Source organism: Thermobia domestica, chromosome 13 (assembly GCF_964235325.1).
Source record: "Thermobia domestica chromosome 13, izTheDome1.hap1.1, whole genome shotgun sequence".
In the NCBI taxonomy this organism is placed as follows: Eukaryota; Metazoa; Arthropoda; class Insecta; order Zygentoma; family Lepismatidae; genus Thermobia; species Thermobia domestica.
The window spans coordinates 106,630,013-106,650,138 of record NC_137466.1 but is presented as its reverse complement, the minus strand read 5'-3'; the positions used below and the strand labels follow the sequence as shown (position 1 = coordinate 106,650,138).

The window sequence follows — 20,126 nt, the reverse complement described above, 5'->3', positions numbered from 1 at the left end:
AGAAAAAAATCCTCGTATTTGAGAACATCCGTTTCTTACCTGTGCACCGAGTAATACATTCTTAAAAGTGAGATTTCGATTTTCTCAAATCATTTTGAGAAATAATGACTCAAATGCGAGGAGTTATGTCTCATTTCTGAGGGTGCAAATGCTTTCTCAAATTTGAGAAAAAATGTATTTTTTCTTAAAATTAGGAAAGTAACATTTGAGGAAATGAGACGCATAACCTCAATTTTGAGAAACACGTTTTTCAAAAAGATTTGAGAAATATCTTCCTCAAAAGCGAGAAACGGTGCACAGAAACGGGGTTCTCAAATACGAGAAGACGGAAAAGGATATAAACAAAATATAAACATGCAAAAAAAAATCAATCTATTAGTACACCCAGAATTTATATTAAGTAAACACCTACAGTTATAGATATTGTTTAAAATGTAACACATTTAAATCTTCACTTCTACTCAAAAGAAAATTCCACGAATACCACAATGACTTGTATTTTAGGTGCGTTACTTATTCCTAGTGAATCAGACAGTTGAACATTTTCCTTTTTATCACTGTCCACTTTCTCAAGACTTTTCTTTTTCATCGACGTTGTTTACTCAAGATTCTTCCGTTTCCTCCAACATTATACCAACTTCTTGATAACTCAGATTCAAGAATTATCCGTCTACTTCAGAATAACGACAACAATTTCTGCTGGAGTGTAACGTCCCACAATTATGCTACGAAACTTAGGGAGACGTTATGACGATAATGAGCGAAAATGCTGTAATGAAAAAAGTGAGGGAATCCCGAGAAAACACATAGGCCTACGATGTTTACTCACACAGCCCACTTGACGAAGGTGGAATCAAAGTAGGGACCCCATGCACCGGAGGCTAGTTCTGCCACTGACCGGTAAGTCATCGCAGACCAATATGCCTACTTTTCTACCATTAAAAAGTTGCCTACATGAGAAAGCACCGTGTTCGTGGGCTTTTCCAGGATTCTCCAGTTTCCTCCAACAAGAAACGTACGCAGTAATTTATTTCGGAGGGTGTCCAAGTTCAATACGAGGATAAATTGTATTAAAATATGTAAAATTGACCCTAAAATTAGATAAAATTTAAATAAAAGTAGCGATTTTAGGGAAGGTCCGGAGTCCCAGGACTCAATCCTTACCTTCCACCTTCTTCATTGCGGGAGGAGCATGCGACAGTTTCTGCCCCTCATAAATGTGCTGAAACTCCACTGCTAAGGATTCAATTCAGATTGGAAACAAGGTCACAAACCCATGCAAAAACTGCAAAGAAACGTACGTCCACATTTTCATTACACCATTATTAACCATCTCTATCACTGTCTCTCAGCCTTGGAGCACAATCGTGGGACGTTGGATTAAAAAATAAATGAAATCTTTGAGTTTTACTTCCCACAATTGTGTTGGGTAGGCTAAAGGAGACGATAATGATGAGAATGAAAAATATAGTGGAATGAAGAAAGTGGGAAGAAATCGGAGAACCCGGAGAAAACCCATGCACATTGTTTATCCACCAGAAAGCCCACTTGCCGCGAGCTGGGAATCCTGGGATCAAAGCAAGGGCCTCACGCACTAGAGGTGAACGTTCTACCACTGAGCTACCACAGCCTCTACGATAAATTAAGAACAAATGCGTACAGTACTATGCCAAAAATAACCTGCAAACGTGTCATTAAAACGATTACTGGTGGTGAAAAAGAGGAGGTGCCAATCTATGCTAGGTGATCAGTACAAAGTACCTTTGTATTATAATTCCATTATAATAAATCACACTTTTGTAACGCTGTTTCTAACTACACAGATGACATATATTCTTCGTTTCCGTACATAAGCTATTTTGCACATTATAGCGAATAGCGAAGTTTGTAAAACATTGACATGCTTCCCCGTTTTATTGTAATATAGAAAAAAGACGTGCACTACAGGGCTCTAACCCGCCTTCACTTGTTATTGCTGCACTCGTTATTATGTTAATTGAGTACTGAGTTTTGATACATAAAGGAGCCAACCTGACTACTATAGTCTATATAACCTGTATCAGGGGGGTCAGCGTTCTACACCCTAACGAATGTAGACCCTACTACAGTAACTTTTAGTCTATGGTAGTATGTTTACAATTCACCCAAACTTACGTTCGAAAGTTGATGTGTATGCTGCTCCTCGCCACTGTCACATGACATGTATCCATACGATCCATACGCCACCTCAGCTGCATCACCTACTGCGTACTCATATCCATTCGCACTCTGCTACAACTGAAATTCTTTATCTTGTTTCCTGAATAGTAATTAAGCCCTAGCAATATTACTTCCTAGCAAATAATAGTAATATTATTTCGGTAAGATTGTTATCGTTACTTTTTAATCATCTATGATGTTGCAAATCACGCACTATTCCTTTCTTATTTTTAAGAAGTGAGAAAATCTCATAAATGGGAACCTGAAAATTTGCCTCGAGCTCACAAATGAAAACACATTTGAAAATAATGAGACATTTTTCCTCAAATATGAGTAAACATTACTTATTTTGTTTTGAATATGCATTTTTCTCATTTCTGAGCAAGGAAATTTTTTAGAGTGTAATAACACATTTCTTTACAAAATGTTTGGAAGCTAAATGAAAACAAATTGAATTTTTAACAGTCTTTTCTTTTTTAATTGTAAATCAAATCCGCAATTGGAGCTATCCTCTTCTTGCACCGAGATCTTCAATTGTCAAGTGGTAAATGATATATATATATATATATATATAATAAATTACAATACTAGAAATACCAGAAATAAAACAAATACAAATGATGTATGAATATAACATAAAAAATTAATGAGACAATGATGGAGATACACGAATGATTTCAAATAAATTTGGGAGAAACGTTTTCTAAACGGGAACTTTAATGTGAGATTTACTTTCACTCATTCCGTCAGTAGAAAATGCCCAACCTGCACAAGAGCCATTTTTATTTCATTGTTTGTTGGATGTATCGGTGTTGACGATTAGGAAAGTAACACACATCTTAGACACCGTGGCTCACAACTCTACCAATACTCTAGTGCAGGGTTTCTCAACCTGGGGGTCACGACCCCTAGTTGGGTCGCGAGAAGTTATCTACGGGATCGCGAAGATAAGCGGAAGAGATAAATATAATTAGAATCTAATACCAGAAAATATTTTGAAATATTTTGTTCTGATAGGTATATTTTATATTTTTACACATACTGTTAAGAACAACAAAAAATAAGTCTACTAAACATTTTCAACAGGTGCAGAGTTGTTTAAAAGTCAATTTAAATTAAAGAGGTATGATATGAAACTAATGAGAATTGCAAATTGAAATACCAGAAAAATACAAATGCAACAAAAAATACAAAATTAGAAATCACTATTTTTTTTATCATATGACCCAAAATTAAGGGAGTTATGAAGTTTTAAATTTTTTAAATTTTAAAACAGTATGGATTCGATATTTGTAATATGAATGAACTGACCAAATGTGGTTTTAATCCATTCGCTTTTAGGAAAGTTTGTATCCACTATATCAGGCACGTAGCCAGGATTTCGTAATAGGGGGGGTCCGAGACATGAAATACTGTGGTTATCACACCAGAGTTCGATTATTCTAAACTAATTTACTAGTAACATATATTGGTTCGTTTAGTCAGGATTTCGTGATGGGGGGGGGAAGTATGATATGAAATATTGTGGTTATCACACCAGGGGCCTGATCAATTTAAATATTTTACTAGCAACATATATTGGTATGTTAAGACTTAAAAATTATGACATGTTAGTAAGGGCGCCGATTTCTCTGTAAATTTGGGGGGGGTCCATTCAGATGCAGAAGGCATATATGAGGATTTTAAGACAAATTGCATTCAAATTATGTCAATATATATATTCATAAATACAACAAGGGATATATTCAATATATATATTCATAAATACAACATGACCTTTGGGAGGACGGGCCCCCTCGGCTCCCCAGGATCGGTGCCCATGCATGTTAGTAAGTATTTTACTAACAAACTATGAAGAAATCTCGAAAAAAAGAATATTTTAAAAAATATTTTTTTAAAAAATTACAATATCTACGTTCCTTCTTTTGTTCATCCAAATAAAACAATTTTCCTTTCATTATGATCTCAACTATTAAAAAAAGTACGTATCCAATATATCTTGTAAAATATTTTATAATATCTGCGTTCCTTTCTCTGTTGAATCAAATATTAACAGGACTTGCTTTCCACATAACTTTTTTTGTTTTATTATTCCGTCAATTACTATCTGTTCCAAATGACAACTTAAAGGAGCAGTAGAAAACCTTTTCTGATATAACATGTTTGATACTGCAAGGATGCGATGACGAAAAATTATTTTTATATTTAGTTTTTTTATCTTTATATTTTATATTTATTTTTAACGCTGATTCTTCCTATTTCTTGTTTCTTTTTGTTTCGTTTTTCCTCAATTTTTTATTTCTGGTCTCGAAGGGGGGGTCCGGACCCCCCGGACCCACCCCTTGGCTACGTGCCTGACTATATACAAGAAATGGATTTTACTATTATAGAAATACGTAGATGTATATCGTGAGATCTCCGCAACAGGTAAATTAAAAATCTCACACAAACTTATCACAAACCAGAAATTGTAAAGGGGTCGCTGGCAAGACGATGTGATAAAATGGGGGTTGTGATGGGAGTTAGGTTGAGAACCACTGTTCTAGTGCATACTTGAAGTATAAAATACATCATACCAAAAATATTTCAGTCTGCTGCAATAGGACGCGTAAAAAAACAAAAAAAGAGATTATCACTGCTGAAAACAGGGGAAAATTATAAATCGATGAGATACCTGGACAATAGCCTCCAAACCGGACTATTCTGCTGGAAACAGGACGTATGCCAACTATAAGGATAATCACAGATATACAACTCTGTTACGGAATGTAACGAAATTTAATTTATAGGGTTAGGAAAACTCAACTAGAAAGTCATAAGAATTAAATTTTATAATAATATTTTATTATGAATATCATTTTTTTTAAAAAGGACGTTGTTTCACAAATAAATATTTTTGAATCACAGCTTTTAAAATAACACTCAAGTTCAACAGTATATGTAAATTACTTTGTAGTAGTAATCCCAAGTTCATTAAATACCAATAGCCAAAAAAAACAGCTTACGTACCTCCTTCCTTTTTTACATTTTTTAAGAAGTTTTTATTTGCCATCAACGCCATTTAACAAATGTCACTTACATGTTTTAAGTTCACTACACCAATTCATTTTGCAGAAAAATGATTTGTAATTCATGCGTTAACACAAACATAGTTACTTTCTTTTCCTCTAACTTTAGCACTTTAAAAGCAGTGAGGACAATATAGCGAACACCCAGTTAATAGATGAGCTTGGTGAGTAGTACAGAAATTACACCTGTTGTGAGTACGGTAACAGAACTTGCATCAATACCTGTAAGAAAGACATATCATTTTCGGTATGGAAATACAAACATATTATAAGTTTTAAAAAAGTAAAATTAAATTTTAAATTTAACGTTCAATGGTTATGTCCTTAGGCTAAAGAAAATTGACATTAAAAGTTCAGTTAAGTGATACACTCAGCTTTAAATATCAAGGTATATACATAGTGTCTCTATAGGATCTTATATAGGGAGGCTATGAAGTCCTACAGAAAACTAAAACTCTATATCACGAAAACTATGAAGTTTATTGACACAAAATTTTGTGTATACATGCATTAAGGTTCAAACAATTTCTTTGTGTGTTAAGGTTTATCGCCGAACCACCAGTTATCCACAATTCTCGTGCAAACACTGTAACATTGTTTTTTTCTGAAATCGAGAATTTCGTGCTGATGGTACTCGTCTGAATATTCAAAATGACGTCACTTATCTTGTCCTTCAAGTTGTATGGATTTCCTGGTTTCTGTGCATACCTCTCGATTTTTAAATATCCTCAAAACCATTAATCAGAAGATTCAAATCTGGTGATCTTGCAGGCCAAGAAGTGAGTCCTTTTCGGTCAATCCCTCTCTCCTGAAATTGTTCGTTAAGAAAATGCCGAACCTCAAGGTCAAAATGTGGTAGCGCTCCGTCTTGTTATGTGTGTAATTCATTGATTATATCTAACCTCTCAGTACAAAGAATGTCTGTAGCATGGTCAGATAAGTGTCACCATTTACCGTGTCTTCCTCTACGGAAAATGGACCACTAAAACCACACATCATACATTGAGTTTGGGATTACTCTGTGTACGTACCTAAAACACATTAGATTTTCATAACCCAAATTTAGCAATTGTATTTGCCCACTTTTCCCGGGTGAGCATTGATTCACAAAATCCCATTTTTATATCACATTCTTCGTTTATCAGATCTTGTACGAGTTTTAACTTGTAGGAGTGGACCTTCATCTTCTACTGTACGATCTTGTGCAAACTTAGTATTTCCAGTTACAAGAATCTGCGTTTAAGCGATTTCATTGGACTCTGTTGCACGCTTTTCTGCACTGTTTGAATCACATCATAGCTTGTTACTGGTCTTCCACAGCGTGGCAAATCTAAGACACTTGGAAAATTACACATTGATAAGTACCGTCTACTTCCTCAGCAGACAATTAAACGATTTCCATTGATCAACGAACTAAAGTTGGATTTTTCCTCATTCTCTATTCCTCATTCAAAACGTTTTAACTCAAATTAAATAAAGCATGAATACATTAAGACGAATTAATATTTGAAAATTGAAAATATTTAAGACTAAATTTGCCGAGTAAGAAGTCATTTAGTTGCATGTTTGCGTTGTATTCTAAGGACAGATTAGTATATTTCACCCTGAACGTTATACAGACCCGCTAATCACAATAGTATTGCGGGTAATCTTCAAGCAATTGTAATGCATTTCCCAAAAATATCAATGTATATTAAAAATTTGTTATTAGAAGTGAAAAGAAACAAGTTTCTATAAACAAATAGACGCACTTTCAAGGAAGTGAAAACAGGTGAATGAAAGTGACAATGTCGAAAAAAAATACAAGTAAACAAGGAGCTCCTATAGATGAAAGGGCAAACCAAAAATATTATATAAACTAGTGAAGAAATAAATAAAGCATCATATTTGTCTGATCGGTTAGGATGGACAGAAGGGTCTGAACATTCAGTCACGTAATCAGGGTCACTTTAGTCAGTCAAGTTGTTGATAGCCAGGTTGTAAATCATCATGGTCTTCAGTTGGTTAAATTGAACATCCTTCCTGTAAATAAAACCCTAATTTAATTATGTAAAGAACAACATATAAGAAGTTCATAGCGCACGGAGGTCTTTCTCCTTGACAGGCATTGATTTATTCTATACAATTTTGAAATTATTTGTAGAAATGTCTCTAAATATTTTAATATAACATGAAGCATTCAATATAAATAGATAGATGCATCTAATCTAATTTCTTTTACTGCCGAGATTCTATAATCTATTTTGATATCTCTCAAAATGATGTTTTATTTAAATATTGATATGGTAAATTAAACAATTATCTATCAAACATTAAACTTATTCCTATCTTCATTTTATTACATGAAGTCTCTATTTATTTTAAGTTACAAAACATAAAACTTTCTTATTTTTAAAGTTACTAAACACAATGACGATATCCATAATTACTCTCATAGAGATACATGGGGAACCGATTGTGCATATCTTAGGATCAATTGGATAGGACCCAAAAATTCAAATCCAGAGCAATCAATTTGACCCATTCAATTTGTTAAATTTACATAAAAGTGTATATAATCAACCCTCTTAATTGCCTCATCAATTTTGTCTATTCAAAACATTGCAAATTGCATTTCTGAAGACCAGTTTCATTATACCCAACTCAACTTTTATTCCGAGTCTGATAATGACGTGAGAGAGAGAGAGTTTGCATTAAACGCTAAGCTTTGACCAAAGAAATTAACATTTAAAAAAAAAGTAATTCAATGAATACTGGACAATCATACCAAGAATTTCCATTCAAAACACCATTTAAGCATGACTAGTGAGATGAGTCGAAAAATGGGGGGGGGGGGATTTTTCAATTTTTCGCACAAACTCTAAGAAGATTACGCTTATACTCTGGAAAGTAACCGAATACATGTCAGTGATTGAATGCAAGTTATATTAATCCATTTCCAGCTCATTAATGACACTACGAAACCAACTAAACCCATATGTACAAACTACTAATTAACTCCGAGCTTACCAGGATTAAGCGAAACGCAATTTAGCTCCAGTAATGTTTTACCTTTGCGGATATTATTACTTCCCTCTGGTTGGAACAGCTTATGTCCTATGGTCTAGTACTGACTTTCAGCCAAAATGGGCCCGAGACGAAGTGAGTATAATTGATTTTTTTTTTTTTTTTTTTTGAATCAACCTCTGACTCCTGGGGAATGGGGCGTTACAGCCCCCATCATGAACTGAATTCCTAACTTTAGACTCTCTATATCCTGGCCACAGTTGATGGTGATCCATCAATCACTTCTTGAGATTTTGACTCTACCGAACAGACACATGAACAGGTAGACTAAATTTCTATATAAAGGAGCTTTCGGTAAAACAATCTACCTTGAAAAACACTTAAACATCTCTGGAACAAGAAGAATTTGGTAATAGACGATCTCTAAGGAAATCTTATTTTGTGGTAGGTTTCAATCGGTCACGTGATTATCATGTTCGTTGGGTGTAACTGAGGGCAAAAAATTTGTTGGTGGAAAAAAACAGCGAGGGTGTATCAACTATATGTTGCTATATGCCTTTGGGAAGAACATTCAAACAAGATTACACTACAGAGATTAATGACTCGGCAGCTTGATGTATTCAGATAAAAGATAGAAGCACTACTAAATTATCTCTATTACTTCTCTAACATATGGTTTACAATAACACCAATACTATTGTCATATTGATATTCCGTTATTTCACACTATATTGGAACTATACTTACCAGAACCTAGATTACAATGGCTACCTTCGCATTTTCCATTTGGTCCGAAGTTTTTCGTGCATTGAAAATCTTCCTGACATTGGTTGTTTGAAGAAGTGGCTTCTGCAATGGAAAGAAGTCGGAATCAATTTTTAAAAATGAAAAGTTTAAGTTTTACACGTAATTAAAGAAAAAGTACACTGAAATAATATTCACAGATCACATTTTTTATTTCAATGAAGTATTAATTTGTTGAAAAAAAGAGAAAAGAAAATAATATACAAGGAGTTAATGATATATATACACAAAGTGTTAAAGAACTATACCGACAACCTGTAAGACGTGATTCCTCACATCAAAATAAGAGAAAAAGACCTGTGGCGAAAAGTGCATAGTTTCACACATGGCTCTCCAAAATCGCGAAAAAGTCAAATTTCAAGAGGGCCTATTTCGAATTCGAGAAACTGTGGATGGTGGTTCTTATTAGCGTAAAGGAAGCCACGCATGCATAATCCAAAAGTGTATATTTCATCAATTGTCAATAGGTGTAGAGGATATTCCCTACAGTGTGTAATTCTCAGATATGTTTTCAATAGAGTTTTCAGATATACCCTGATTTCAAAAAGGGTCCAAAGGAGGCAGGAGGTAAACCTTTACAACAATGGACATCCAATGCTTCAGAGGGAAGGCGGAAGTGTTAGGAACTGGCAGCCGTCACGGTATATTTCAGGATTTCTTCATTTATAAGCGTGAAAGAAAACATCGCACCATGCGTTTTCCTGAGTACGAGAAACCGTGCTGCTGACGATCCTTAACACTTCCAACATCGCGTCAAAGGATTCCGTGTTCACTGCTATCAAGGTTTATTGTTTGCCTAATTTGGACCAATCATAAAGTCAGAGCACATCTTAAAATTCGGTTGATGGCGTGTCTGGGAATTTCACTCGGCAGGGAATAATCTGTACACCCAATGAACATTAATGAAATGTGCATTTTTGGACTGTGCATGCATGACGCTGATAAGGACCACCATCCACAGTCTCTCGAATTCGAAATAGAGTCTCTTGAAATTTGGCTTTTTTTTTTTTTTTTTTTTTTTTATTCTGGACAGCCCTAGCTGTGAAACTATGCACATTTCGCTATAGGTCCATATGAACCTTTTCTCTTATTTTGATGTGAGGAATCGCCTCTTAAAGTTTGTCGGTATAGTTCATTAACACACTGTATATATATGCAGGGCGGCAAATTCCCTAGGGTCCGCCCTGTATATGAGTATCCCAACTTTGAGGTCATATTTTTACGTAGTTCCATTGAATTCAGCATCGTCAAGTTAGTATAAAAATAGCAATTAGAAATGTACTGAAGACTAAAGAAACCAGGTTAATATTTGCATGTAACTTATACAATTCTACCTATCATTTTTTGAGAAATCGTAACATTTAGGTTACTTTGATATGCTAAAATATAAATCAGTCAGGACGCTTGATGTTCCTACAATTTAGGACAATCCTACAGTCTTTTTTAAAAAAAAAAATGTACTGCAACCTAAAATTTTAGGCAAATTTGCTGACTAAAGCTTGTCGTTTGCAAAGTATGCTAGAATTTTGTAGAATGTGCCAGATGAAAACGTGCTTTAGTCAGCATATATGCATAAGGTATTCAAGCTTACTTCTCATGAATTAACATTGCATATACGTATTCTCAGCATTTGTTTGCTCACAAAACAGTAACCTTTATAGTAAAATCGTTCTACTTTTAATTACGAAACCATCCTCATTATTCAATTTTTACATATTCAAGTAACAAGTTTTCATGCAATATCAGAACATCAACAAAACATTTAGTTTTTTTCACTACGCATCTAAATGTGTTTCCAATTTTCTTTAAAATATTTGTTTCATTTCTCTCTTACAGAGTGAAAGATTTGTGTTATATTCATTTTATTCAACTTACCTTTTTTGCTTATCTATTTGAGTCATTTTTACTATCTATTAGTCATCTCCTTGTGCTGACCTAATTAAAAATAATTGTATGCATTCTTATCTCTGAAGAGGATTCAATATTTAATCCATTTCTTTCCATGCTCAATGCGTCACTTACTTGATTCATTTTAGCAGAATACAATCGGAAACTCAAGACATATGGATAAGAATAAGACTTTATCTTCAATCCAATATGTTATTAGAAATTTAGTTGCAAGAATTCTCAAGCGGTTAGCAAATAGAAATTATTTATCATAATTTTTTTTAATGATTAACCTTTACTTGTCTGAAATAAAATAGCACTAAACAAAGCACAATATTTAAAGATACTGTTAAGTGACATTATATTCAAAACAACACTAAAAGTTTATTATTATTATTATTATTATTATTATTATTATTATTATTATTATTATTATTATTATTATTATTATTATTATTATATATTATTATTATTATTATTATTATTATTATTATTATTATTATTATTATTATTATTATTATACATCTTTTCTTTTCTTGTAAGCTTAATTCCTTTTTTACTACGTATACTGCATTAAATAACAATAATAATAATGACAACGATAAGAGAGAAACTAGGTTATGGATTTTTTATTTCTGTCATATGATTTTTTTATGTTTATTTTTTCCGTCATTATTATTATTAGCCTTGTTAATCTGTGTATTTTACCAAAGCGTTCAACTAGGAAAATTTATTCTCATATTGTATAAACAGCTACAAAGTGTATTTTTGATTTTTTCTCTTTTACTATTTTGTAAACTGTTACAACTACATGGTTAATAATAATCTATTTTTGAATTTCACTTTGTATATTAATCCTATATGCTATACCATTTTTATATATGCATGTTAATCACGCTTCTTTTTCACTATTGTTATTTTTGTATTTCCAGGTTGTAACATATACTGCATGTTTTTGTTATTTTTTTCAACAAATATTTTATCTTTTTCATCCATTTTTGTAAATCAGTTGTATGATGTTATTCTATTTGCATGCGCCCTATGTAAAACATTTTTTTTCTTGTAAGGGGCACTTGTGGCTGTATTGCTGTCTGCTTCTAATAAACATATTTCAAACATTATTATTATTATTATTATTATTATTATTATTATTATTATTATTATTATTATTATTATTATTATTATTATTATTATTATTATTATTATTATTATTGTTATTGTTATTGTTATTATGCTTCTCAGCTCTTAAACAGGTATAGAAAATTTGAAAAGTGTATGTTATACCCCCTTTATAATTGCACCTTTCCCGAAGTCGTTCAGCTACTCCTACGAAAATAAGTTTCTATTGAGTTAATAATATTTCATTTATTGCTGTTTATGTCTCGTATGCAGACGTTACCTAAGTTTCTCATTGGTGCTTTCTTTTATTATTATTATTATTATTATTATTATTATTATTATTATTATTATTATTATTATTATTATTATTATTATTATTATTATTATTGATTGTTTACTTATATTTGAAGATATTTGGATTTACATTATTTGGATTCGGTATCTTCCTTTTTATTGCCCCATGATTTTGCTATTTATGACTATACTGCAAAAAAACTGGAAAAATCAAAGTTTCAAGGTTTCAGTTAATACATTTCTTGGTTATTCTGAACTCGTTTTACAGATGGTAAGGATCCTTTGTAAGTATAAAATGGTGAGAGACATAGTTATGCTTATATGACATCAGGCCGGTAGCCAGCCCGAAAATGTAGGGGGGCCGGTAGAAGTTAGGGGAGGCCCGATCCAATCATATTAAAGTTCTCACCATATTATAGTTCATTTGGAAGCCTATAGTGAAAATTTTATGGAGTCCAGTAAAAAGTTAGGGGGGCCGGCCCTCCTAGACTTCCTGTGCATACGAGACTGTATGACATTGATTGTAATTCAAATTCCATTATTTTAATTGTAACGGATAATGTATGTATAATCATAATAAATATTATTTTCTATTTCTGAAAGATTTATGATGAAATTGTGAAAAAGTGTGTTAAAATTCAAAAACTAATTTTAATTATGTTTGATACTTATGCTATGCAATCCCTACACTCTGTTCCATTAGCACCAAAATTTCGAACTATGGTTGTAACATCACCTGTATGCATTTGACTGGCGCAGCGGGAATCCGCATGATACATGTTTGTATGGTGCTGTGCTATTTCTACATATTTGACTACCAATTCTCTTCTATTCTCATTTAGAGGTAAACTAAGTTATGATTAAATGTATCTGAAAATTTGTAGGATCACTTGCTGGAAACTCAGACATTATGTTTCCCTTACAAACAATTAATGCAACTGTCTCTTTTCTTTGGAGATTAATGTCTGTTTTCAGATCCAAGCCCATGTGATATGGTTCTACAGCCTACGTGGATTCTCACTCACATGTACTTCAACCGGAAATGTAATTCCGTTTACTCGCAAGCGTCTTGTAATCTTTCACGTTTAGTTGTATTGTATTCTAAAATAAGACAACATCGACGTTTTCACTACTTCACCGATTAGTACAAACAGTTTCGTATATGCACAAATGTTTAAGATATTCTATTTTGTGTACTTATATTATAAGAACAAAATAGAAGTTCTTAGCAATATCAAGGTCGTCAACTGACCTAACAATTGAGATACATGGTTATACTTACATTTTAAACACTTTGAACCAATTAATGAAATTAAATTAATATCTTGAAAGAAAGAAGTATTCACTCCTACCTACCTAGGAGACAATATACTTTAGAAGGAGCTGGTATATAATTATCCTTGCATTGGCAACTTCCGTTAAAATTGCAAACTGCATTCAAAGTTTCACATCCTTTGGAGCCAACCTCGCAACGTCCCTCTATGACTGGAAGCAAAGATTAATAATAATAAAAAAGCCATATTATTTTTCAAAACTGATAAATTGATAGAAAATAGGACCAAATAAGACAATTCATAGAACCAAGTAATCATACTGTGAAGTTCTAAAAAGTAGGAAAAGTGTAAGTAATTCCTATAGAAATTCTTAGTCTTCTTGTAGCCTCTGGTTAGCGAGATGCCTTTGATACACGTGCTGCCGGAATCAGTTCTAGGAATTTATTTATTTATTATTATACTTCCAGGTAGAGCATGTTGTTCATTTAAAAGTGAAATGTAAGAAGAATAATAGGCAGGTAGTAGTAATATAATAATAATAATAATAATAATAATAATAATAATAATAATAATAATAATAATAATAATAATAATAATAATAATAATAATATAATGATGGAATATCAATAAACATAACAATATTTACAACTTAATTTTGCGCAATATGGATGCATTTTGTGTACTTGTATTGTGAGTATAAGAACAAAGTAGACGTTCTAATGAAGGGTAAAGATATATATATATATATATATATATATATATATATATATATATATATATATATATATATACGGTGTATATTCGAAGCTGATGGGTAATTTGTGTGTGTTCATTTCGAGATATACTGTTTATTTATTTATTTATTTAACAATCACCAGATATGGCTCAGAGGCCATTTTATACTGCCAGGGCCTGTTTAGTAGGTACCATCCCCGCATTTGCCTGATAGGACTGAGAAAACCCTGGAAATCCCTGGTCAGGATGGTCGGCAGCGGGAATCAGACCTACAACCTCCCGAATGCGAAGCCAACGCTCTACCACTTAAGCTACTGTGTTACAGAACAAACGGATGTCGAACACAATAGGTTAAGACATCATAATCCGGTAGGCAAATCGTTAACGGTGATTTAGAGCCTGAAATTGTTGACGATTGTTCATTTTGTTTTCGAGATCCTTAATTTACACTCAAACGAAAAGACAGGTAGGTGAGGGGCGGAATCGAACAGTTAAATCATGAATGTTGTTTCCCAATCTGAAGTATATTTGTCTATAACTCCTCATTTTCGAGATATACAGATATTTTGATCGACATACAGATAATGGATGACATCTACTAAAGTAATATGATAAACCGAGGATGATGCTGATTCTAATCGGTTTATTATACTTGTATTAATATTTGTTCTTTCAATAGTTTTGTGAATGTGGAATCCGCTAATTGATTGCACTTCGTCTTCAAAATACAGAGAATTAATATAGATGAACAGATAAATTCACCGATGGACAGGTGTGTTATGAACATTTGTAATGTCCGAGTAAATGGAAGGAGCTGATACGAAACTTGTAGTACGTTTGTCTATAACTCTACGTTTTCAAGATGTGCTCCGTTACAGGCAGAGAAACGAGGAGCAAATCCACAGATAAATAACGATATTAAAAATCGTCAGATTAATTAAGAATACTTTTCTTTAAAATTAAAAAAAAATGTAAGTTACTGCATAACTGACAGGCTGTAAAATCAAATATAAAATCGACCGTTTTTACAGTATTAGCCAAGTGAGCGCGTAGGCTGTTGGTAAGCGTTCTTTTCTGACAATCGAAAGATTCTGGGTTCGAATCCTGTGGCTGAAGCTTTACCAGAGTTTTCCTCAGTTCTACCAGATGAATGTCGAGATGGTACGAGACATTACATTTCTACAATTTGTCTTATATTTCAATATAGCCTATATCAATATCGAGTTCCTTCCACTTTTTTGCCCATTGTTGTTGTGTTCCAATGTAAATGGGCTTTGCAATCTGTAGTCGGAAGCTACTTAAACAAAACAAAAAGTGGTAACAGAGGTTGCTTTAAAAACTATTTGCTAATACTTGAAAGAAACCTCTTTACTTTTATAGACTTAATTGCTATTTCGTTACGAAAAGCAATGCACAAATTATTACTATGGTTTACAAGTAGTATGTGCGTAAAGAGTAGGAGTGTCATCGTTAGAAAACAAGCAACAATCTTCTAGTTAACAGTGCAATTTGCCCCCTATACAGTACATAAATAAAAGGTTTTCCGCCAAAATAAAAACTCTTGATTATTTAACAAACGAAATACCTCTTATAGCCACAATAGTTCTTTTCCTTTTTTGACTTTCTCGAAAACTTACTCGTGAGATAATTTTCTTGTAAGTATTCCATTTCATTTTTTGTTTCCAATTTGGATATACACACTTTATAGTAATATTGAATGTTACGTACGCATTTGTTTATTGATATTGAAAAGCATATGCCACAACCACTAAAAATTAGGGCAGAGTTACAAAGTAGTAATTTGGACTAAGTTCGAATGTATTTTCTCACGTAATATTGTAAGAACAGTAAAATATTCAGAAACTGAATGTTGAGTCTAATAGTTTGAACACGTCTGTATATATATAGAAGGATCGTATTAAGCTTAACAAAATGATACACTCAAGTGAAATTTTGGAGACACTTAAGAAAACCAAATTGTGTTGTAAACTTAAAAAAATAATGCTGAGTGAAAATCACGCCCTCTCGTAAGGTAAAACTGATACTTAAGTAAATGCTCGTGAAAGTCTTCGTTATGACTAGTAAGATGACAGTACGTAGTATGGTGAATGAGATAAAGCTCAAAAACATGATTAGCGCTTAAATTTTAATTTTAGTTGGAGCATAATGTTGTCCAAAGATAACACATGACCACACTAAGCTGAACAAAAATTAAATGCTTGAAAATTGATTATCATGAGTAGTTTTCGACAAAATCGAAGAAAATTAATTTTTGTGGCTAAGAAAAAAGTATGTCGTTCAATGTCAAAGTTTTATCCTGCTGAGGCAAATTGTATTTATTATTACCATTTGTATTCCTTCTAATTACGACACACATACTTCTATTAGTCTGACATATACTTTTAACATTTACGCACATACTACTGGTAAATAACAGTTTAACAATCTTCGTTCAAAGAGTACTTTTACATATGATGTTACAAGTACGGCCATCTTACTCGGGCCTTGAATAAGTAATCATATTTGGCAACATTGAAATACATGTTACTGCTAACTTACTCTCTCCATCGCTATTAACGTTTCCAATCATGAATAGAAGTGTTCCCACCAGAATATAACTGGCCAAAAAACAGGGTCCAGAAACAGCCATTTTTCTTAAGTACAGTTCAAACTAGGTATCTTCCGTTTTAGCAAGCAACGAATCAGTAAATCAAAATAAATTATGCACACACATATATATGATCTCCCGAGTTTGTTTCTCTTTCTGAAAGGCTGGACAGAATCTTGATTAAGCAGACGTATATAACTAATAACTTATCTTCCGTTATCTCTTATTGCATTTTTTTTTAATTTGTGAATATTTCAAACGTAATGCTTTACACAATATCCTCAATGCTTTTGAGATAAGATTACACTAGAATTTCCAAGTATCCTCAGTACATCAATATTTTAGTGCTTTCGTAATTAGATTGAACTGAATTAACACAGATTAATCAAACAGTTTTAAGGTTGTTTTCTTCCCTACGTCGTGATGAATCATTCATGGAAATAAGGTGGTAACTTAATGCCACTGATAAAATGCGTTTCTTTAGACAAAAATAACAACGACTGAAAACATACTTGAAATTTTCACTTTTATAAATGCATTTCACAATTCAATATACTTTGCGAAAAATGAGAAAATTACTAGTGTCTTTCTTCTCCTATGCATCAATTAGGAAATTCTCAAAACTTATATATTCTCCAAATATCAGTAAAAATGGGGAATGTGTGTATTCATTCGTGACAGCTTATGGGAGACTCAAGGAACTGGGTGGAAATAATTCTGTAAATTTAAAACACATATTACACTTCAACCACTTTTAGTCCCCAAGTTTCCCCAGCCACTCATTTTAAAGAAACTGGACGAATGTCTGGTACCAGTAGAAAAGTAATATAATATAGCATAACTGTATTGAAAGATATCATACATTTTCACTCCTCACGGTTATTTATGTAGGAGCAAGTACGTGAAAACTTGGTTCCTACATCTTTTTGTTTGATAACACAATTCTCTAGAGTCAAATTTGGTACTATTGCTAAACATGTTACCTCAAAATTTAAACTAAATTGGCAAATACTTGGCCAAATAGCAATTAATTGTCAAAGTGTTATATATATATATATATATATATATATATGATGATAGTAGAATTTCTTATTTTCATACGTACGTACAATCTTTTTCAATAAATTCTCACCACCCATTTCTGTTTGAAACATTCTCATAAATGAGATTAAATCTAACCAAAGTACATATTCTTTTATCCGTTTAAAATCTTTCTTTCAAACAAATTGAAATGAATATAATTTCTACTTTAACGTCCCACGATTATGTTCTCTAGGCTAAAAGATGCCTAGTGATCGCGATTGGTCACAAAAGTGATTGTTAGAATTAGAATATAGGACGAAACGGGAGAATTCCGAGAAAACCCACGGGTACGATGTTGTCTATTACAAACTCACATAGGCTAGAATCGAACCAGAGACCTCTGGCACCAAACACGAACGCTCTACTACTGAGCTACCGTGTCCCTTTAAAATTCCATAAGCACGTTTCTAAGGTGAAAAAGATGTGGTTCTCCCATTTTTTTTAACTACAATAATGTACATGCGTTATCTCGTAGACTATAAACTGTGCCATGCATAAATCAGAGCAATGCTTATTCTGAAATCCGCCACCTACCTTGGCTCCGAACGTCAAGATTTGAGGCAGAATTTGAGGAATACAAAATTCAATATAAATTTCACTAGACAATTTGTTAACCTTCCCTTAGGATGCTATCTCTGTGAAATTGTTATTTTTCAAATAACAGAAAACAAGGGGCAATATAAAAATTTGAGCTTGATAATTCACTAGTCTTTACACACTACAAGGAAAGAAAATGGTAATTGTCTTCCATATTAGGTTTATTACTGTGAAATATAACTCGTGTTTTGTTTGTTTCTGTAAAATGTGACTAGTTTTTTGTTTATTGTTATGCAATATGCCGACGTCAGCAGTTTCACACAAAATCTGGCGGTTTTACTATCGCGTCTAGTTTTGAAATTTGGTTGTCATCGTATTGGTGACGGGAAATCTGGATATTTGAAGTCCACATAATTTTCATTGTCTATTTCGGTATTACGAAGAGTAACAATGGCAAAAAAAAACTTACTCCATTTCACGAAGCTAAAGGTGTCAACTCAGTCAATTTTAACATCGATTACGTATTAGTAACTGATTTTAAAAATCATTTCTTAAATATATAAACTACAAATAGTTATAATATTGTATATACATTTTCCTTAGCAATATCGGGATTGTGGCGATAGTTTCAAATTATCATAGTTTCTGTGGAAGTTGTGACGATCTTGTTCACGAATTTTGAGTAATTTCGTTGACAGCACTGATATGACTACAGTACAGCCCCTCAAATCCGAACTAATTGGGGCTGAAGCCTGTTCGGATTTCGGGGGATTCGGATTACCCGGGAAATAATATTATGTACTTATTTCGTCACTGAATTGGCGGTAAAACAACGACTGAGGTTAGACAGGGTGGCCCAGTGGTGGAAAGGGCAGTGACCTTGACTGGCGGGTGTACACTCATGTCCAAAATGATTGTCGCATATCTATAACCGTCTTCTTGTAAGAATATAATTAGCTAATGATTTAGAATAAGCATTAAGTCTAAAAATGTTAAAACCTTAAAAAAAACTAAATTTGTGTGATTAAATCTTTTTTTTTTTTTCATTTTCCAGCTGTAGTTTTTTTCTCCTCCTGAGAACGTGTTCGGATTTGCCGGGTTTTCGGATTTCCGGGGTTCGGATTTGAGGGGTTGTACTGTATTCATTGTATTCATCGTAATTAACAATACTATTGCATGAGATCACAATTGCTGAACAGTCAAATTAAGCAGCAATGAAAAGATATCGAAGATATTACTTACTGTCTTCCATAATGGCTTCTAACAAGAAGCTAAACTTTGCAAGGTCGAAATCCGTTCATTAAATGCTTCCGTTCATAAAGACGGGAGCAGTGGCCAAAAACTTGATTGCTCAGAATAACCCAGAACAATGTGTTTCAAGTCGGAAAATTGCAGTGTATGTGTAAATCGGGTAAAGTGATGGAACACAAAAACACATTAATAGACACCGGGAGAAAACAGACATTTATTAAAACGTAGGCTTATTATGGCCTTCATCTTGAAGTCGGCCGT

General features: G+C 33.0%; 1 protein-coding gene across 1 annotated transcript; it reads right to left on the bottom strand.

Moving 5' to 3' along the window:
• Positions 1–5,021: 5,021 nt before the first annotated feature.
• On the bottom strand, positions 5,022–17,179 carry LOC145669261 (uncharacterized). The gene is made up of 4 exons (XM_081737581.1): positions 16,946–17,179; positions 13,734–13,862; positions 9,021–9,122; positions 5,022–5,489 (listed from the first exon to the last, which is right to left on the bottom strand). Exons 1-4 carry the CDS (start codon positions 17,034–17,036, stop codon positions 5,416–5,418), a joined length of 396 nt encoding a protein of 131 aa, XP_081593707.1. The 5' UTR covers positions 17,037–17,179; the 3' UTR covers positions 5,022–5,415.
• Positions 17,180–20,126: the final 2,947 nt, after the last annotated feature.